General features: G+C 34.6%; 2 protein-coding genes across 8 annotated transcripts in view; one reads left to right on the forward strand and one right to left on the reverse strand.

Annotated features, from left to right (window-relative positions):
• The window catches only part of PSIP1 (PC4 and SRSF1 interacting protein 1), a 73,325-nt gene extending 66,182 nt beyond the window's left edge, over positions 1-7,143 (forward strand). For 2 of the 6 annotated variants that reach the window (XM_082401671.1, XM_082401672.1), the window contains 6 exons: positions 1,772-1,827; positions 2,424-2,494; positions 2,711-2,812; positions 2,916-3,129; positions 4,627-4,738; positions 5,561-7,143. In XM_082401671.1, coding sequence (XP_082257797.1) covers positions 1,772-1,827; positions 2,424-2,494; positions 2,711-2,812; positions 2,916-3,129; positions 4,627-4,738; positions 5,561-5,621 — 616 coding nt within the window. In that variant the 3' untranslated portion in view covers positions 5,622-7,143. Of the gene's footprint in view, positions 1-315; positions 1,024-1,771; positions 1,828-2,423; positions 2,495-2,710; positions 2,813-2,915; positions 3,130-4,626; positions 4,739-5,560 lie in introns of those variants that run through there. The other 4 variants (XM_082401674.1, XM_082401675.1, XM_082401673.1 and 1 more) reach the window with 4 other exon arrangements.
• Positions 7,144-10,267: 3,124 nt separating this feature from the next.
• SNAPC3 (small nuclear RNA activating complex polypeptide 3) overlaps positions 10,268-22,481 on the reverse strand; it is a 35,979-nt gene continuing 23,765 nt past the window's right edge. The window contains exons 6-9 of one of the 2 annotated variants that reach the window (XM_082401680.1): positions 19,231-19,313; positions 17,821-17,985; positions 15,085-15,192; positions 10,268-10,595 (exon numbers count right to left, since the gene is read on the reverse strand). In XM_082401680.1, coding sequence (XP_082257806.1) covers positions 10,448-10,595; positions 15,085-15,192; positions 17,821-17,985; positions 19,231-19,313 — 504 coding nt within the window. In that variant the 3' untranslated portion in view covers positions 10,268-10,447. Of the gene's footprint in view, positions 10,596-15,084; positions 15,193-17,820; positions 18,085-19,230; positions 19,314-22,481 lie in introns of those variants that run through there. The other variant, XM_082401681.1, reaches the window with a different exon arrangement.

Genomic DNA, 22,481 nt, shown 5'->3' on the forward strand with positions numbered 1-22,481 from the left:
TTAAAAATTGATCTAAAGCTCAGAAATGTTACTCCCTTTAATGTTAGACTTTGACCATTTATGTAAATACTAGAGTTATTTTTTGTTACCTATCCTTTCCTGTCCTTTCACTGAAAAGTTGTTGGACTGTTTGTTGCTTTTAACTTTATTGTGCTCCCCAAATTAAGATATAAAATTAGTTGTTGCTTAGTAAATCTAGCCCAACCCTTCTTCAGTATCTCAGAGTTAATCTTTATGTGTTTCAATTTCTTTTTGAATGTCCTCCGAATGTAACTTTCTCAAATTCTAATATTTGTGTTTTCTTTCCTTCTCCTGTTATTACAAAACTTTGTACTTGGACAGTTTTGCTCTGTAAAGCATTTCAGATGCAGCTTGTATGAAATGCATTATGCAAAATAAAGTTTATTGTATTGTATTCCCAGCCAAACAACATGTAATCTACAGTAATAAAAAATATATCTCATTTTGGGCTCAAAGCATTAATCCAGTTACTGAAAAGAGAATACAAGTGGAGCAAACAAGAGATGAAGATCTTGAGACAGACTCATTGGACTGAATTTCCCCCTCCCCCCCCTTGATGGAAGAATGTTCCAGATTCTAAATTGAGGACTTCATTAATGGCATTATTACTGTGTTATGATTGTTAAAAAACATTTCCTGTAAGATACACACTACATATTAAGGTCGGCCATCATTCCTGTTAAAAGATTTTTACCAAGCTTAAAATGAAGCTTTGTGTTTGAAAGTTATAATAAGCTCAGATGAAGATGGTGGTTGTACATTATTTCATTTAGAAAATATAAAAATTCATTTTGTTTTGAAGCTAGGTGTTAAACTGGAGTAACTACTATACCCCCAGAGAATGGGGCAGTTGTGCCCTTCCCTTGACATTCCTTTGTTGTTCAGTTCTTTAGAAGATTAATAATTGTTTTTTAATCCTGAGAGATTAAACAGTAGACTTGTTAAGAAAACAAAAATGAAACTGTAACCAAAATTTTAAAATAAAGTTTTTTAAAAAAAATACCTGATTTTTAGATATTTTTTTGTTCTTGTCTATTTCAATTGGTTTATTATAATAGGGCCCGAACTCCAAGTCAAGGTACTAGAAATGATTAAGAATTCATTTTTAAATGGTTATTTTTGTGATTTACAGTAAAATGGTACCTTTTCATTTGTGAAATGGTATGTAAATGTTAGTGAATGTCATTTAAGTTTGATATATTGGCACAAAAAAAATCCCACTCCATTTTAATCTACTAGTATTATAAAGTCTATTTAACCTTGAAACTAACTTTGAACCCCTCAAATTATCTACCCTTGGGAGATGTGGGAACAATTAAATCAGTCTATTTTGACGTGCTATTTTAAAAAATAATTGTGATGTAGAATTCATGAAACATTTACAGGCATTCTCTTTCCACTATGGCCTGTTTATCCACTGACCCTAAAGTCGGTCTTTTAACACAGTATTGTTGGAACAAAATTTCACCGAGGCAGCCATTAAAATTTCTTTGTAATGCCACTGAAAAATTAGATTGTTAGATTACTTTAGCATGTTAATTTTTACGTTTTGAGTTTTGTTTATATTTATACTAATTAATACTAATGTGGCATTACCGAGTTCTAAAAATTATAGTCAATTCCTTGTGATCTAGGCCACTGACTATTTTAAAGAAAAAAAATTTTAACTTTTACATAAGGGATTGTGGGCGTTTGGTAACCAGTCACAAAGTTCCAATGTTTTTGAAATATTTGTGTTAACATTTGATAGGCAGAATAAAGATGAAGGAAAGAAGCCAGAAGTTAAGAAAGTGGAGAAGAAGCGAGGTTAGTTATTTCACTTTCTAAGATGTATAAAATTGTATTCTACACAGAAAGGAAGTTTTACAGACACCTAACTGTATAGGTTTTGAAATTGGTCATTTTATGTTCTTATCCTACAAGTATACATTTCAAATCCCTAATGGATTCTATATACCTTGCACTGTTTTTAAGTGTTATCAGGTGAACTTGCTAAGGAGTCTTATTATTTTACTGCTCAATATATGATGAAGTCAAATTTTTATAACATTGCCTAAAGCTAGATGTTTTACCATTTCTGACAAATCTGGTTTCAGATGGATTTTTTAGTTTTGGTTAAATGTGTAAGGGTGAAGCAGTGCCTTAAGGATTGCAGAAGAGGAGTTATTGGATGCAGACTGCTTTTTTTTAGCAACATGCAGCTAGATGGTGATTCTTTGCTTATATGATGAATGTTGGTTTCCTAAATACTAAAAATGGCAGATAACTTCTTAATGATGTAGACAGATTACAAAGAACATTTTTAAAAATTTACCAAACCTTTCCATTATTGTTTGCTTAGATTATACAAAAATACTGGTTTTGGAAAATCTATTTACTGTGTTTCACATTTTAATTTATAGAAACATCAATGGATTCTCGACTTCAAAGGATACATGCTGAAATTAAAAATTCACTCAAAATTGATAATCTTGTAAGTGTTTAATACCTCATTTAAAAATATAGTGCTGCTTTTATAGCTTCATATTTTATTTTCTCACATGATTTTATAAGTGTAAATTTGAGATAACAGACTATTACTGGTTATTTTGTACTGCCTTGTTATTTGAGATTTTAAAAGTAATCTCTAGAAATAGATTATATGGGTTGTGGTAATTAACAGTTATGAAATTACTATTTTGTCATGAAGGATGTGAACAGATGTATTGAGGCCTTGGATGAACTTGCTTCACTTCAGGTCACAATGCAGCAAGCTCAAAAACACACAGAGATGATTACAACACTGAAAAAAGTAAGTGATTTTGAGTCATGTAGATTTTTAAAATTTCCTCATTATCACCACTTCATTAAGTAACATTTAAAAAATTAATTATGAGTATGTTTTGTTTTCTCAGATACGGCGATTCAAAGTTAGTCAGATTATCATGGAAAAGTCTACAATGTTGTATAACAAGTTTAAGAACATGTTTTTGGTTGGTGAAGGAGATTCTGTGATCACACAAGTGCTGAATAAATCTCTTGCCGAACAAAGGCAGCATGAGGAAGCAAATAAAACCAAAGATCAAGGGAAGAAAGGGCCAAACAAAAAGCTAGAAAAGGAACAAACAGGTATGTGGTAATTGTTCGCTGGAACTACTTTTTAAAAATGGCTTCAATATTTAATCCTATTAATACCTTATCTATATTAAATGATGAGAAAGTCTAATAAAGCCCTTAGCAGAACATGATCAGCCTTAGCTTCTGGGTTTCTTTTTCATCCCTAAGTTTTCATCAAGTTTAAATTAGTAGTAGTAGTGGTTGCTATTCTCTTTCCATTTAAATTAGGAAACATTTCTAACCTATACAGAAGTCGAGGGAAATGAACTTCCCATGTCCCCATCACTCAGCTTCTGCAATTATCAATACATGAGCATTGCTTTTTTATATCCCCATCAAGTTTCTCTGTGACACCCCTGAAGATTATTTTGAAGCAAATTCCAGATACACTATTTCAATCATAAATATTTTAGGATGTATATATGACCGACGCTTAAAACAGAATCCATAGTTACAGGCATACCCCACAGGTTTGGTTCCAGACTACTGTAATAAAGTGAGTCACATGAGTTTTTTGGTTTCCCAGGGTGTATAAAAGTTTTTTACCCTATACTGTAATCTATTAAGTGTGTAGTAGGATTATGTCTAAAAAAACAGTGTACATACGTTAATAAAAAAAATACTTCGTTGCTAAGAAAATGTTAACAAATCATCTGGAGCCTTCAGTGAGTCATAGTAATAACATCAAATATCACTTGACCACAGATCACTGTAACAAATATAACAAAAGTCAAAAAGTTTGAAATACTGTGAGAATTACCAAAATGTGACACAGAGAAGTGGAGTGATCAAATGCTGTTGGGAAAATGGTGCTGATAAACATGCTTGATGCAGGATTGCCACAAACGTTGAATTTGTAAAAAAAAAAAAAAAAAAAATGCAGTATCTATGAAGCACAGCAAAGTCAAGTGCAATAAATCGAGGTCTGCCTGTACCATTAGCCACTTCCCCCCAAGTTAGCAGCTTCCCCAATTCCACGGTACTAAAACATCTTAGCAGCAACTGCTTAATGTAGAAAAAAATGTTCCGAAGGAGTTGAATTTTGCTACTCACTTATTAGGGAATGATATAGGACTCCTTAGAGATTTGTTAATGAAATAGTATTTACAGGGAAGCCCTCATCATTTTGTCATAAGAGACGAAATCATGTTAATTAACTATTTTGCCACGTTTTGTTGTTAAATACAAAATTTTACTGTGATTCACATTGCTTTTTCTAAGAACTAGAATAAATCATAATGCTCCAAAGAGTTGTACCACCCTTTCGTGTTCCTGATAACAGTAACAAATGGAATAATCAGATTAGTAACCTACTTCTTATATGGACAGATATATGTAGTAACCCTGTTTCTTACTGTGCCTTGTCTACCCAAAGGATTACAATGTAATTTCAAATAAAATACAGTATTAGAAACTTTGGGACTATGTTTTATTTTTGATTTTGGGTCTTTCAAGACATCTTAAAATATGAGAAGCTCTAACAGTTTTTCCATTGAAATCTTTATAAAGGTTCAAAGACTCTAAATGGAGGATCGGATGCTCAAGACAGTAATCAACCACAACATAATGGAGACAGCAATGAAGAAAGCAAAGACCACCACGAGGCCAGCATTAAGAAAAAGTGAGGACATGTTTTAGTGGGTTGTGATGTATGTTTTAATTTTTAAATCACATTGCTGTTCCAAGGTTATTTGTGTAAGGGATTATATTTCCATCACTCACTTCCTGAATTCAGGATTCAAGACGCAAATTAAAATGGCCAAGCCGTAAAGAAACTTCACTTAAAACTAATATGCCACTGTATTCAAGGGAATAGAGCAAGGCAGGAATCCTGTTTAAAAAAATAACTATTCCTTGGACTTCTTCCACTGATAGCACCTTTAATAATGACCCATGTCCATACTTCTTGAATTTTGACAGGATACAGAAATTAGATCTAGAATCACAGGCTGTGTTGTATTACCATACCCACTCTAAAATAACTAGATATGTAACCGTAGTTATCCAAATCTTGGTTTGTCCACTGTACACTTGAATCAAACTTGGACTTGGAATCAAACATCCTTTCTAATTCTGAAATTCAGGTAACTCTTGTCCGTGTGTATATTACCCTCTCTTAAGATTTATAATATGTTGGTATCACAGATATAACATTTTCATGTTCTTTAAAGAGAATTCATTTTAAAGCTGGCAGTGGTGGGAAAGGGCCTGGGCCATGATGCTTCCCTGAGTTATTTTGCTTGATGTGCATATTACTTTGGGAAGAAGACACAACATGGTAAAATAAAATTTTGAACAAAAGATAACAATTAACAATAAGTCACGGAAAAAATTCTTTTGGTGATTTTAAAAACAAATGCACAGATTTAATATCTTTTTTCCTCCTGAGGAAAAAAAAATCCTAATCCCAGTTGTCACACCTTTCTTTCCCCCTTTTCTTTAGGCCATCCAGTGAAGAGAGAGAGACTGAAATATCTCTGAAGGATTCTGCACTAGATAACTAGGTTGACATACCTGGAATATAAAGAACATTTGAGAAGTTTGTAATGGTTTTCATTGGAAATATTTAGACTGCTGAAAGTTTTAAATTTTTATAAGCATAGGTTTTGATGTTTAAAACTTGCTTTGAGGGAGAAATCTCCTTAACCTTTGTTTAAAAGTGACTAAACATTGCTAATTGTACTTGTGCAGTATTAACAGCTACATTATACAGTAAATGTGAGGGAAAGTCCATTTTAGGAAATGTTAAACTGCTTTTCCAGACATTGGTTGTAGTATATTTTCAATTAGTGTGTGTATGTTAATGTGTAATTGATAGTAGAAAAAGGTTACATTTTTAAAACTGCTACTTGTATAAACCTTTCCTCTCTTCCCAAATACTGTGGGTTTTGTGCATAGTTTTTACAAATCTTGGATTTACCAGACTGTCTTTTCATTGTTTGTGGGTTTTGTAGAAGTTAATCATTTTTACAGTAGATAAAATGTTACTTCTATACAAGTATTCACTCCCTCCCTTCTTTTATCAAAAGTTAATTTTAATCTCAGTCTACATTGTGCTACATTATCCTGCTGCTTTGTAACAATGTGTGGTCTGTATGCCTTTTTGTATGACAACTAGATATCCAACTGACGTTGAACTGTTCTACGGGGTACAAAACTCATGTTAACTTTTGAAGGTAATTTAGTTTTGTGGCTGGGAATTCAGTGAAGTCACATGAGTTTCCTGCAGCGAGCAGGAGTATATATAGGAATGAATCTGGCTTTAGGGTTCAACCATTTAAGATCCTTTACAGGCACTAGTAGCTGAAACTGAAAACTAAATGATAAAAGTTTATTTTTGAGAAATGTGTCAAGTTTCTGAATTTTTTAAAAGTCCCACATTAAAGAAGTCACTAAGTATTTTTTTAATTGGAAAAAATGCAATCCATAATGCTTTTGCAGTAAATAAAAGTAAATACTATGTAAGGAAACTAACCTATTTGAAAACATGGCTATACCAGAAGGGAATTTTTATTTCTATGTCATACATGTGACAGGATTGCAAAAAGTGGAAACACAGTAGACAAAAGTAAAGGAGTTGTCTGTATATTCATGGATATGGACTAAATCAGGGTGAACCAAGGTTAACACAAAATTTAAGGGTAACTTAACAGATAGCATTTCTAAGATATTTTGAATACTAGGTCAGTTGGTGGTTTGCAGTAGCTTAAAAGACACTTCTCATGTTTAGAAACTGAATATGGGAAAAAGGCTTAATTACCAGTGTTTGCATGTGACATGCATCGTATGCTTTGACCTCTCGGGTAATTGTTTTCATCTATAGATGAAAAGTTTGAAACATTTCAGTAATTGGAGTTTTGCTTTTGAGAGGTCTTACAATGGAACTAGGACCCACTGTTTTGAGGGAACTCTTGCTATTATATCTGTTTGGTCCTTAATACAATTTAAATTTGGACAGATTTATTCTAGTTAAGCCATAAGTGTCAACATGTAAACTTGTTTTGATTAAAGAATTTTTCTATCAAAGTCTACTAGTAAATTACTTCTTTGCCACTTATAAAACTGTGCTAGAATTCTGGATTTGCTTCCAAGAGAGTATACTTGGTCATAGAAACTGTATTATTTGGGGACACAGGGTTACTAAAACATAAGCTCAAAATGATAAAAATAAAGGAAATGTTATCTTTTGGTTTACCCTTCCTTTTTTTTTCGGTGACCCAACGGATCTATATAGTTCTACCAAGAAACCACAGACTATTCAAATGCTGGAGAGAAATATAGTAGCATTCTGATTATTTATGTCTACTTTTATGGGCTGACCTTGCTCTAGCCAGTTGATTCATGTAGTGTTAAAACACTGTTGCCTTCTCTTTACCCTCATTTCAAGAAAAAATTTTTTTGTCATAGGTTGATTCACAGATAACTACTATTCTCAGAACTCTTAAGAAAAAGTCATATATAAACCGGTATCAATTTTTGGGAGCACTGGCTCAATTTAAATTTGTATTTGACCAAAACTACATAGCTGAACAAGTCAGTAAGAGATACTTTAAATGAGGTAGCTAGCCCCAACCCAAACGTATTTTTTTTAATATATAAGCAACATCTCTTCTGTGATTTTTTTTTTTTTAACCATCAGGTAACGTTTAAAAGAGTAAGTTACACATGACTCAGCAGAATCAGTTGTTGCATGTTTTCTCAGCTGTTCTAGAGAAATTTCATATGTATCATCTAAAATGGAGAACCTGAAACAGCTTGATTGGAATGATTTCAAATAGTAGGATGATAGATTTTATCCAGTTTTTGCTGATACATTGATTGTAGTGTACCCCATACACACTTACCTGGTTAAAGACGTCAGGTCAAGATCAGGTCTGCCATCTAATCCTGTACAAGAGCAAAGGCTTTTACAGGGCTCTGTGAGGGCTTCACTAATACAACTTATCCAGAGAAATGATCTATTGGAAATAGCAAACCCATAATTACATATTAAGAAATGGAGAAGCTGCTATATAGTCCAAAATGTGTTTACATAGTTATGCTGTGTAATTTTCCAACCTTAGAGATGATAGAGACACTGCAATTTGATTGGGAGAAAGGTCAAATTATCCTTAAAGGATACTGAAGCCTAAAATAGGTATTGCTTTTCTAGGTAATCATTTTGTGCCTGTCCATCCACTAGTATATCAAAATTCCATTCATTTCTAACTACAGAGGATGCTGATTAGTAAGTTCATAACATTTTCATGTTTGCCTTCTTCAGATAAAATGTTGACTGTAGTTTGTCATGTGTTTGAAACTGAATTTTACAGCTACAAAATCCCTGATTCAAAACATCTTAAATATGCCTACTTCAAAGTTAGGGGTTTCTTTTGAGTTGAACGTAGTGGGAGACCTGTATAACTGATATGCAATACATTGGCAAGTTCTGAGAGTAATATGGTAGGCCTTTAGACCGCACCAGGAAATAATAATAGAAGGGTATCTGAGCCTTTGTAACTTCGGTGAAGAAGTTAACCTTAAGAACCAGCAGAATAATAATCTCAAAGAAGAACAAGATAAGAATTTCAATAGCAGTAATGTTTTAACTGACAGCCGCCTTTGCCAGTAAAATAAATTGATTGGTACCACGCATGGATTAATGCTGCTTTGTGACAATCCACTTTCTGGAATTTGCTGTTTTGAGATATGAAATGATGAAAATAAAAGTAAACAGGCCCTTGCATACTAATGGAAGACCTATAAGGAATGCAGTTTAAAAATAAAGGAAGCAAAAATTCATTTTTACCTGTGGAACTTTAAAGAATTAGATAAATCTTTGGTTTTCCAGCAGGATTTTCAATCTGTTCTAATTCAGCATCATTGGAAACATGAAAGTAAACATGCAGGCAATAACAGCCAGCCAGCCATGGAGGGACCTCTTATTTCCTTATGCTGATTTTCTGGTGTATTGACTGAATCAGTGAATATGCTCACCGCTAGAAACAGGTCCTTGTCTTCTACATACCAATCGACTTAATTGACTTATGTGGCATTTAAGTCCATAAAACATTTCACTGTCAACCTTTTAAACACACAGTCTTTTAGGCTTCATCAGTTTTTGATTTATATGGTAAATGTTCTTAGCCATCCAGGGAAAGTGGAATTCAGCCGAATTTAAATATAACCTAGAAGAGAGAACGTGAAATTTAAGTACAACACATTTAAAATGTTTAATTCTGTTTAATATTTTTCCAGCATTCCTAAAAGTATTAAACAGAATTAAATTTTCCACCAAAAAAGATTTCCAGAAAACATTTCAATATAGGTAGCTACAATTTTCTCTCACGGAGCTAGACCTCAGAATTTATCAAAGTTGCCCTTTGGCCCAGAATGAGAATAGGATAACTAGACTATCATAACCAGAAGAATGAAGAGCTGGGATAGAAAAACAATTGTGTTTTTGTATACAGGATGCTGTGTATTATTGCCTAAGAATCGTGATCCACAGCTAGCAATCCATAGGATCTTGATTTCCCATGTCCATTCATTGGTCATATTAGATAAAATCTATTTCTTTAAATCATAAAAATATTAAATTGGCATACATTTTAAACTAATAGCATTTGTGATTCCAAAAACTTCTGGTCAAGAAATGAAGCTTCAGTTTAAGTTACTTCTGTGAAGGTATGAGTGTATACTCAAGATCTTTATACATTCGTTATTCGTGTAGTGAGTCTTTCTGAAGTGTTAAGTGTGCCTAGTTTCTACCAAAACAAAACCTAACATTACAAAAGCGCTCAGTGTAAGATTAAATTACACAATAGCTACTCTTAATATTGTATTTATTAAATAGTCTGCTTTTATTCTTAACTTCTCCCTCATTTTTATTACAGATATTTGAAGGATCTTTACCTTGGAAGCCTCATGGTACAAGGTGTAGCGCTCACATTCTTCAAAGAATTTTCAAAACACTTCCATCACTTGATGTATAATGACAGATGAGCAAAAAGCCCTCTGGACAAAGAGTGAATAGGCATACTACAGACTGGGAGAAAACCAGAATACTTGTATCTGACAAAGGATTTGTACTCAGGATACATACATAAAGCACTCCTACAAATCAATGAGACAACTCAAAAATGGGCAAAAAAGCACTGAATAAAAACTATACTTTGGAATATTAAAATAATTTAATATATTTCAAAACATTTAAACACATTTAAGTTGCTTAAGAAGAAGACCTGTGATTTGAACTTTCTTTGCTGGGGTGGTAACTTCAGCTGATTGTTTCAGGTGGATCCTGCTCCTCACTGGCATTTCTTGGAAGTAAAGGGTACACATTTTGATATTAACTAAAGGTTCCAGGATCAACATAAGGATAAGCGAGGAATTCCCCCAGTTTGTTGCCTTCTGAATCATAGTGGAGCATTCGGAAGCAAACATCACAAAAGAAACATGGGTCCTCTGGTGCAAAACTGTCATTGTTCGTCACCCATCTGTAGTTAAAAAAGATGTATATTATTATAATCGACTTTTTCATGCTTTAATATGCTGCAGTAGTTATGACCTGTAATAATATGTATACATAACATTCCCACTATTGCCTTATTTTAGCTTATTTATATAGTCCTTTATATAATTTTGTATACACATGTATACATACAGACATATCACTACCAATACTCCACAAGGCAAAAGGACAACTGTTGTCTGAAAGACTTCTCCTTAAAGGTAAGTAGAAAAGAATGTAAATCCATACTTGAAAGCATCACATACTTGCCATGACATACCTATCCTTCAAATAACTGTTAACATAAACACAAATGTTTTCTTCTAATAGGCCATCTTGAAAATGCATAATATTAGATACTACAGACTTGATAAACTTTTTGCTTAATCTTTCTAACTGGTAAATTAGTACTGGTTAACTTGAAAACTCCAGCTTTTTTTTCTTTTTTAACATCTTTATTGGAGTATAATTGCTTTACAATGGTGTGTTAGTTTCTGCTGAATAACAAAGTAAATCCGCTATACATATACATATATCCCCATATCCCCTCCCTCTTGGGTCTCCCTCCCACCTCTCTAGGTGGTCACAAAGCACCCAGCTGATCTCCCTGTGCTATGCAGCTGCTTTCCACTAGCTAGCTATTTTACATTTGGTACAAGTCAATGCCACTCTCTCACTTGGTCCCAGCTTACCCTTCCCCCTCCCCGTGTCCTCAAGTCCATTCTCTACGTCTGCATCTTTATTCCTGTCCTGCCCCTAGGTTTGTCAGAACCATTTTTTTTTTTAGATTCCATATATATGTTAGCATACAGTATTTGTTTTTCTCTTTCTGACTTAGTTTACTCTGTATGACAGACTCTAGGTCCATCCACCACCTCACTACAAATAAATTTCATTTCTTTTTATGGCTGAGTAATATTCCATTGTATATATGTGCTACATCTTCTTTATCCATTCATTGTCGATGGACACTTAGGTTGCTTCCATGTCCTGGCTACTGTAAATAGTGCTGCAATGAACATTGTGGTACATGTCTCTTTCTGAATTATGGTTTTCTCAGGGTATATGCCCAGTAGGAGGATTGCTGGGTCGTATGGTAGTTCTGTTTTTAGTTTTTTAAGGAACCTCCATACTGTTCTCCATAGTGGCTGTATCAACTTACATTCCCACCAACAGTGCAAGAGGGTTCCCTTTTCTCCACACCCTCTCCAGCATTTATTGTCTGTAGATTTTTTGATGATGGCCATTCTGACCGGTGTGAGGTGATACCTCACTGTAAAAACTCCAGGTTTTTAACCTAGAATTTAGGATTAAAATGTTACAGAGTATATACAAATGGGAATATGGGCAACATTATTCAAATGAGATTTTGGTTTTTGACCTGAAATGTCACATTAAGTGAAAATGATATTTTTCAGTCTATCTGAATTCTGCATCCCATGGATTGTTTTGACATCCCCTGATTTCCATTTTGATCTGATAACTGATTTATCATGTTTTCCTATTGATCATTTAGAAAAGCATATTGTGAATATATGCAAATCAATCAATGTGATACACCATATTAAGAAATTGAAGGATGAAAACCATATGATCATCTCAATAGAAAAAATAGAAAAAATCTGAAAGAGAAATTAAGGAAACACTCCCATTTACCACTGCAACAAAAAGAATAAAATACCTAGGAATAAACCTACCTAAGGAGACAAAAGACCTGTATGCAGAAAACTATAAGACGATGAAAGAAATTAAAGATGATACAAACAGATGGAGAGATATACCATGTTCTTGGATTGGAAGAATCAACATTGTGAAAATGACTATACTACCCAAAGCAATCTACAGATTCAATGCAATCCCTATCAAACTACCAATGGCATTTTTCACAGAACTAGAACAAAATATTTAACAATCTGTATGAAAACACAAAAGACCCCGAACAGCCCAAGCAATCTTGAGAAAGAAAAACGGAACTGGAGGAATCAGGCTCCCAGACTTCAGACTATACTACAAAGCTACAGTAATCAAGACAGTATGGTACTGGCACAAAAACAGAAATACAGATCAATGGAACATGATAGAAAGCCCAGAGATAAACCCATGCACATATGGTCACCTTATTTTTGATAAAGGAGTCAAGAACATACAATGGAGAAAAGACAGCCTCTTCAATAACTGGTGCTGGGAAAACTGGACAGCTACATGTAAAAGAATGAAAGTAGAACACTCCCTAACACCATACACAAAAATAAACTCAAAATGGATTAAAGACCTAAGTGTAAGGCCAGACACTATCAAACTCTTAGAGGAAAACATAGGCAGAACACTCTTATGACATAAATCACAGCAAGATTCTTTTTGACCCACCTCCTAGAGAAATGGAAATAAAAACAAAAAGAAACAAATGGGACCTAATGAAACTTAAAAGCTTTTGCACAGCAAAGGAAACCATAAACAAGACGAAAAGACAACCCTCAGAATGGGAGAAAATATTTGCAAATGAAGCAACTGACAAAGGATTAATCTCCAAAATTTACAAGCAGCTCATGCAGCTCAATATCAAAAAAACAAACAACCCAATCCAAAAGTGGGCAGAAAACCTAAATAGACATTTCTCCAAAGAAGGTATACAGATAGCCAACAAACACATGAAAGGATGCTCAACATCACTAATCACTAGAGAACTGCAAACCAAAACTACAATGAGGTATCACCTCACACTGGTCAGAATGGCCATCATCAAAAAATCTACAAACAAAAAATGCTGGAGAGGGTGTGGTGGAGTAAAAGGAACCCTCCTGCACTGTTGGTGGGAATGTAAATTGATACAGCCATTATGGAGAACAGTATGGAGGTTCCTTAAAAAACTAAAAACAGAACTACCATACGACCCAGCAATCCCACTACTGGGCATACACCCTGAGAAAACCATAATTCAAGAAGCATCATGTACCACAATGTTCATTGCAGCTCTATTTACAATAGCCATGACATGGAAGCAACCTAAGTGTCCATCAACAGATGAACGGATAAAGAAGATGTGGCACATATATACGATGGAATATTACTCAGCCATAAAAAGAAACGAAACTGAGTTATTTGTAGTGAGGTGGATGGACCCAGAGTCTGTCATACAGAGTGAACTAAGTCAGAAAGAGAAAAATAAATACCGTACGGCTAACACATATATATGAAATCTTAAAAACAAAACAAAACAAAAAGGTTCTGAAGAACCTAGGGGCAGGATAGAAATAAAGACACAGATGTAGAGAATGGACTTAAGGACACGGGGAGGGGGAAGGGTAAGCTGGGATGAAGTAAGAGAGTGGCATGGACATATATACACTACCAAATGTAAAATAGACAGCTAGTGGGAAGCAGCTGCATAGCCCAGGGAGATCAGCTCAGTGCTTTGTTACCACCTAGAGGGGTGGGATAGGGAGGGTGGGAGCGAGACACAAGAGGGAGGAGATATGGGGATATATGTGTATGTATAGCTGACTCACTTTGTTATACAGCAGAAACTAACATACCATTGTAAAGCAATTATACTCCAATAAAGATGTTTAAAAAAAAAAAAAAAGGGCTTCCCTGGTGGCGCAGTGGTTGGGAGTCTCCCTGCCGGTGCAGGGGACAGGGGTTCGGGCCCTGGTCTGGGGGGATCCTGCGTGCCGCGGAGCGGCTAGGCCCGTGAGCCACAATTGCTGAGCCTGCGTGTCTGGAGCCTGTGCTCTGCAACAAGAGAGGCCGCGATGGTGAGAGGCCCGCGCACCGTGATGAGGAGTGGCCCCCACCTGCCACAACTGGAGAAAGCCCTCGCACAGAAACGAAGACCCAACACACCCATGGATGGATCAATAAATAAATAAAAATTAAACTTTAAAAAAAAAAAAAAAGTAGAGCCAAGCCAGGGAGAGTTACTTTAAAAAAACAAAAACCAAAAAAAAACACTGTGGTGGGGAACCCAAAACAAACTGATGACACTAAATTCTTCCGTTTTCGTCTAAATGGCTTTTTGACTCTGAGCCACAGTTAAAACAAAATCTAAACATGCAAAACCACAAAATTTTATGAAACCATATTTTGACCTCATTAAAAATGAGATGCAGTGTTTTTATCATCGAGAAGCTGTGGATGAAGCCAATTTTGTAAACTGCTAACAAGAGGCAGAAAGAATATGGCTCCCTGATGACATACATCATCCGGCATAAATTATCAACCAAACTAAAGTTTGACCTAATCCCTGGACTTCCATTATACATAATTCCTTATTGTCTAAAACATGGCTCTAACCTACTAAACTGATTTGTACTACTGTTTGTACTGCTTTCGTACTAGATAAAACCCTTTATATTATTCATATTCCAGAGTGTAAATCCTCAATTCAAAACAGAAAAAAACTGAAATACCAAAAATCTAAAGTACTTGACTGTTAAAAACCAATACCTTTCAAGGAAAAAAACAGAATCACTTACCTAGCTGTGTACATTTTACAAACAAAACATTTTCTGGTCCAGAGCCAATGCTTCTTGATAAGAAGGGGATAGAGCGTCCTATCCAGGCAGTCATCATGATGCACAAGCCTTTTGTACATGAAAAAATAAATGATGATATTGTAGTGCAAATTTTTGTGATCCATAATGAAATATATCCTTACCTCAAAATTAAGAACACGGTAGGTATATTTTTCAATTTATTGTGTTCCACAAAACACTTTCTCCAAAAGAGCATTTGGGATTAAACAATGTTTTCTTTCCTGGGAAACTTCCCAAATCCCTTTATGGCCATGTGCACTATGACTCTTAAGAGGGAAATACTGTAGGCAGCATTTCTTGAATGTACTCCTTCAGAGAATCCCTGCTTTGCTCAACACGTAGTACACAGTCTGAGCAAGTGTACTCAGTGCTATTTTACCTAGATTAAGTGGTTTTGTGTTACAAACATGGGTCTTCTTTTATTAAAAGAGCTCTCATTAAAATCCAAATCTGGCTTCCGTTATAATGTGAATTGGTAGGACTTTAGTTTTAGGTGTCAGAATTCAGAAATTTTAAGTGGGAGTCAGTTCTCACTATGCCACTAATCAGCTTAGTGGGTTTGGATAAATCCATTAACCATGCTGGACCCCAGATTCTTCATCTGAAAAATGAATGGAATGCACAACAGTATTTTAAAGGCCCCTGATAATTATAAAATTTGATTTTTCTTTTTTTTTAGTAAGAAAGGGTAGCAATATATTAACTTCACCATCAGAAAATGATTAATAAACTTTTAATAGTTTACCAACTATTAAACTATGGAATGGCACTGCATGATTAAATCCTCCTGTAAGATAAAAATTACTTGTAGTCAATTACATTAAAAAACTCCTTAGGAAAGTCCTACAGTGCAAATGCTTATTAACAAGTGTAAATTGTCTTTCCAAGTTGCCTTGAATTTAAGGAATGACACTGTACAGCAATATGCCTACACTGTAAGAAATGTAAGGAGACTCAGATCACCAGAAAAAAGTCGACTGCCTTCCATCTTGCTTATACTGAGGCACACTCCCCCTCATTTGAGTGAAGAGCAAGCAGAACATTTTATAAAAACTTAACACTTTATCAAAGAAGTAAACCTAAATAATTTTAAGTCATATAAATCTATGAGGTTTATGAGCTCTCCTGGCTCTTGCTTCATCAATTCTTCCCTAGAGGCAACTGTTTTCCATTCTTTTAACTGCCTCTTTTTAATTTAGCTCCTCAACATCCCTCTGCAGAACTACTAAACTTTGGTTAAACAGATATTTAATGTTTAAATTATGACATATGAATTAAACATCCCCCTAAACCACAGAATTGACTATAGGTTCATTTTACTGTGTAACACTTTTGTTTTCTAGCTACTAATTCTCTCATGTTTGCATTTGCTTAGGTTTCAGTGTACCTGTCACTAATTCAGTTCCCTATTTGCTGACAGAATGGTAAACATGCTTTCCAAATGGGCTACACACCAACAGGAGGTCTAGCAGTCTCAGGACATGCTTCCTTCGTCCCCTGTCCTGCTCCAATCTCTGGACTAAGCTGTTCTCTAGGTCTGTTCTACAGCCATCATTCTGGGACTTCCCTTTCCCATCATTCTGAGAGTTCCTTTTATGTCTTATCTATTCTGCTTTGCATTCCATGTGTTCCTTTTTCAAGGTTTACTCTTTGTGTAAAGTACTTCTGGTAGCTTCCTGAGAATGAGGGCATGGGAGGTAAATTTTTAGAGACCAGTCACTAAAACCCCAAAAAAGTGGAAGCAGGGACTTTCTAAAACCATCAGAATGAGTATATCATTGCTCCATAAAAAAATCTGAATCGTCTCTCAGAAAAAATCAAGCCAAGGATAGAGCAGGGCTTATTATAGTGGTCTTTCATAAATTGAGATTTCCTAAATAAGGAAATGAATAGCCTTATTCATTAGAGGTACCAGCTATACAAAATTTATAACTAATCCCTAAATCTCATTTTAGACTATTTCATTCCTGACCACTCTAAATCTTTATCAAAGCATTAAGCCTTCATATTTGTCAAATATTAGAATTACTCTTCTCTTCCCCCAGTTCCCTTTTACCTCCTTCAAATTTTGGCAAAAAGAGAAGAAACCTAGAAATATAGCTGCAGATTTGCAAAGCAAAGGGCCTATCTGATATACAAAGTGGATGACTATTACCTGAATAATAGCTGCCCAATATACAAAGATAATTACTTTTATTTACAGATTTTTAACCCCTTAATAAACAGTAAAGTATTTCTTTTTTTATAATAAAAATCCAGCCTGTATTGTTTGTCTTTATACCAGCACTGTCATAAAATATAATTTTTAATATTTTTTAATGGAGGAAGGGGCCCATGGAGACTCACAGAAGTCAAACACTGTCCTCAGGCAAAGGAGAAGCTTCAGTTATTTTTCTTGGTTTTTGGCATATTCTACCATTTCAAATGGCTCACACTGGTTAATCACTAAAGTAATTATTACAGATTTTCCAAAAGACAAACAATAGAAGATGCAAATGGATGCAGAGTTGGTCACTGCACAGCAAGCAGTTATTTTTGCTGCTCCTGAACGAAACTGCAGTGATTACTTTTATTCCTCTTATTTCAAACAGACAAAACTACCTGTGCTTTTATACTGTGAAATAAAGAAAAGGAAAACAGGACAAATAACAAAATGTTCTGAGTTCTACCACTTACCTTATGTCAGTAATGACAACAACGTGTTCACAGTCTCCCTGGTGACAGTATAAGTATGGAAAACCCAGTTTAATACGCAAGTCATTGAAGGTGAAATCTTCCATCTTAGCAGTCTGAAACTTTCCATAGCCTCTATCATGGGACTCTGACCACTCAATGATGGTTCTGAGGAGGAAGACGGCAAGGCTGTATCACTGCTCCAAGCGGTTTGCAACTGCATATTTCACAAAAGCCGGCTCACCGAATTAACTGGACAGCTACCAACTTGAAATGAAAACCAGAGTGGCTGACACATGTTGCAAGTAGGAAGGAACTCTGAATTTTTCTGTATCCATTAGAGCAGCAGTTCTCAAAGTAAGGTCCTGAGACTCCCACAGAGGTTTGTGAGGTCAAAATTATCTTTACGGTAATCTTAAAACTCTTTTCAATTCTTATTCTCTCATCAACACCAGTTTTCTGGAGGCTATGTGATGTGTGTTATCACTTCAGACTGAATGGAAAATGTGTAACAACGTCACTCTTCTCACTATTTTATTTTGTTCTGGAAGTTATTTTTCACAAAATTGTTATTAATGGTAACTGTAACTTGACTATTTAAATTAGTTAATATTTTAAAATATTTCTTAGTTTCAATTTCTAATACAGTGAATATTTACAGCTATAACCCACATAAACAAAAGCTCTTTGGAGTCAATTATTTACAGTATAAAGGAGTGCGGAGGCCAAGTCTGAGAACTGCTGCATTAGAATATAGATACAAATGGCTATAATGAAAGAGTTTACATAAACACTCAGAAAAAATATACATATATACTCTATTTGCCAGGATACCAATAATAAAAGTATGGTAATACTTTTATGTAGATAACATGATGTCAGACATAGATTTTTCATGTTATATACATAAGCAACCTTACATACACATATCCACTCCAAACAGTATACATTGGACAAGCAGAAAAAAATAGTGAAAGATTAATTTACTATCACCTAAACATGAAGAACAGAGATTAATAAAGTGTTTAAGTGGGATTTAATCTTTTTTTTCAGATGTATCTAAGGCTCAACACAAGATTTACTATAATTTCTGAAACAGCAGATAATACATTTAAAAAATAATTCTAGATAGCTGGCAAAGATCTTGAAATGGTCTATGTATGTCTTTGGTAAGAAAATTTTCTTCTTGGGGTAAAAATTTTATTAACTTACTATAACCTAGGCCAACCAGATAACTTTGAAAATATTTTAAAAATTGAGAGATACTTTTTAACCCCAAAACAAACAAAAAACAATCTAACAAAATAATTCCTTGGCAAAGATTCTTAAGAGACCAATAATAGAATTTGTGGTGATAACCCTATTTTGACAACGAGAAACAGGAAAGACTTTAGGATTTTTGGAAAGTTATACCTGCTCAAATCTCTGCATTCAGGGTATCTTTTATCATTGTAAAATGTTCCTTCAAAATAAAAGAAGGCTGATTTATATAGGTCCTGAAAGAAAACAGATGGTATTGAGATAAAGTACAGTATTAACAATTATAAAATTGCTCTAAGTATTAATTCCACATTTGTGTGTCATAAAATCACGTTAATATGTTTTACAATAACCTCATGCAACTTCACAGAATCTGTTCAGTTCATTAATTTATTATTTAACAGGAACCTCCTATGTGGGAAGTATTATGTTAGTTACCAGGGATAAAGATATAAAGACATAATCCTTGCTGCTATTTTCAATTGTATCCTTTTGTAATCACTAGGTTTGATTTAAATTTGTATATTGTCCTGAGATTCATGAAAGGAACCCAATTAGAAATGAAATAAACTTTAATATTATTTTATTATATGCATACACGGCAGTGACAGTTATTTTGGATACCAGAACTAAAAACTAAACAAAGCCACATCTTTGATGTTTCCCCAGTGTTAATGACAATGATCATGGAGCTATGTTGTTCTGTCCTTTTTTGTATTTTCAATGGGCTTTTATAAAAATTCCCCCTTTCTATTTTCAATAACTCTTAGGCAGGCAGAATGTGAATATCTATTCTTATTCAAGCAATCTTGCCCAAAGTACCATAGAACCCTCAGGTTTCAACTTTCAGACTACCAGACTTTCCATCAGAGGGGTGGTCTCTTAATCCTGACCTTATAACAGAATCATAAAAATACCAAAGACCAAGTCTCACCTCAGATCCATTAAGTGAGAATCTCTGATGATGTGGCTCAGGCATCAATATCTTCCCAACCCCCTGAGGAGATTCAGATGTGCAACCAGCGCTGAGAACCACTCTGTTGGACTCGTCCTTGACCATTTGCTTAGAATTAGACCCCTGGGTGAGGGTCAGAAGACCTATGTCTTTTTCCTACACTTACTCCTCAGACCTCAGTTTCCTCACCTGTACAATATCTGCCATGCTATCTTATAGGATTGTGGTGAGAATCAAAAGCAGTTTATGAACTATAAAAGATATATAAGTTTCAGGCATTAAAATAATATCACCCTAAGATAGCCTAATTTCTCTCCTTCTTCGAAGCTTCGATTTTTCTTTCTTATTTTTCTTCATTCCCCCATTTACAGATCACCTGGCACTGGCGTCAGACACCCTTCTAAGACTGGTTATGCTATTTCTTCTCAGACTACTCAACTGAATCTCCTGACCCTCTGTTTCCCCGTGTAAAATCTGAGTAAAGCCAATACGTTCTCCCCATGTGGTTGCAGAGATGAAAGGATATAACGTACTATAATGCCATGCCTGGCTGCTGTAACACAAAATACACCACTTACTATACTTCTAAACCTTCAAAGAGGTAAGCTAGGGTCCAAAATAAAGATTCTGAAAGAATCACTACTGCCTTATTTTGGAAACAAAACAAAGAAAGTTTAGTGTATATAAAAATTATGTTCATATAGAACTTCATCTTAAGTGATTCAGGCAGTTTAAAACCTTTGGTGTAATTATTAATTAGAAGGGGGACTCTAAAAGAACAAAAATCTTTTCATTATATCATTATATAAACGGCTAGAAAAGAAGATGTGAGTAATCTCACTATCAGTTAATTTTCATTTTCAATGGTAACCAGAGATCCTCAACTAACTACTTTCCCTATTTGTCAGCTGGTTTAGCTGACTAAGTTGCAAGGGAGGGAAATAACCAACTGACGTGGAAAAACTATAAGAAGTATAAGAAGTTACTTCTGTTATTAATCTAATGTAACCTAAAGGTCCACCTATTACTATTTCAAATTTATAAACAAAGTAACTATGGATAACTAGTATGATCATTTGAACAAAGTCATTATCTATATGTCATTTTAAGCATCTAATAATCATGTACTCTCTTGCTATCATTTCAAGTCAGCTGCGTTAGAAGCTCAGCAACATTCCTAAGATTTGCTGTGAGGAAAATAGTAATGGGGGAAAAGAAGTGTCAGAGAAGGCTGGGTAAGAAAATTTTTACAACTTAAATTTATGTTACCATTTTTCCTATATCCAGGCTTTACTTATAATAAGTAACAATAATATGTGTGTCAAGTATTTTCTCAGAGTTCCTCTAAGTAAGACCCTTAAGAGACTACTGACAAAAAGAGATTGACTAATCTGAGCTATGTTAAAAAGATTGATAAATCAGACATTAAAACCTGAAGAACCATTAAAAACAAACAAAAACAAACAAACCTGAGCAGAAAATACTGACACTGATTTTATACATATATTTTAAAAATGTACTTCATTCTTGAACTACTGTAGTCTAAAACAAACATTAGCAAAACATTACATTTTAGACATGGCTTTTAAAAGAGATTTAAATACACTGGCCCAATTCTCCTAGTCCTCTCACACACCAAATTCATCAAAGAAAGTATTTTGTTCAAATCTTGTTGGCTGGAAATAAGATTCTCATTTCCTCAGCTGCAAGAGCTGCAAGTCACTAATCTGTTCCATGATTACCAGTGAAATACATGCCAAATATCTCCCTGTCAAAAAAACCATTATAACTTAAGGACCTATTTTCAGTTTGTTAGGTGTAACAATGGCATGGGGCAAACAGATGAAATAATTCTGGCAAAATGCTGAGAACTGTAATGGGTACATAAGGGCTCCTTATACTATTCTCTTTTTCATGTGTATGTTTACAATTTTCCAAGGCAAAACTTTTAAAAAAAAAAAAACAAAACACTGTAAAATACAAATGCCAATCATTGAAATAAAAATCTTTCCACAGGCTAAACAACTATGAGTTCACCTTTCTAAAACATAGCTTAGAACAAGGAGGCAAATGAAACAGGTCCCTGAACAGGCAAAGATTCCACAAAGCCCATGTACTAGAATCTTGCCGTTAATCACAGCACAGCTCAAGTTTTCACTCAGTGCTTGTTCACCAAATAAATAAAAGGGTAGGGAAAGATGTCTAAAGCCAGGCATAGTACCAACATGGCAAAGAAAGAACGTGGGGCTTTGAAGGCAAGCTGGCAATGGTCTGAATCCAGACTCTACCACTGCTTACTGAACACGGGTAACTCATGATGATGCTTTGACCCATCTTTTTCTTACCTGTAAAATGGTGATAATTCTTTCCAAAGATACTGTACTATCAACTAGTGTACTATACAACTGGCACACGATAAGTGCTAAATAATCAGAGGATATTATTTTAA

The sequence above is a fragment of the Balaenoptera borealis genome (genome assembly GCF_965194805.1).
Source record: "Balaenoptera borealis genome assembly, chromosome: 8".
NCBI classification, from domain to species: domain Eukaryota; kingdom Metazoa; phylum Chordata; class Mammalia; order Artiodactyla; family Balaenopteridae; genus Balaenoptera; species Balaenoptera borealis.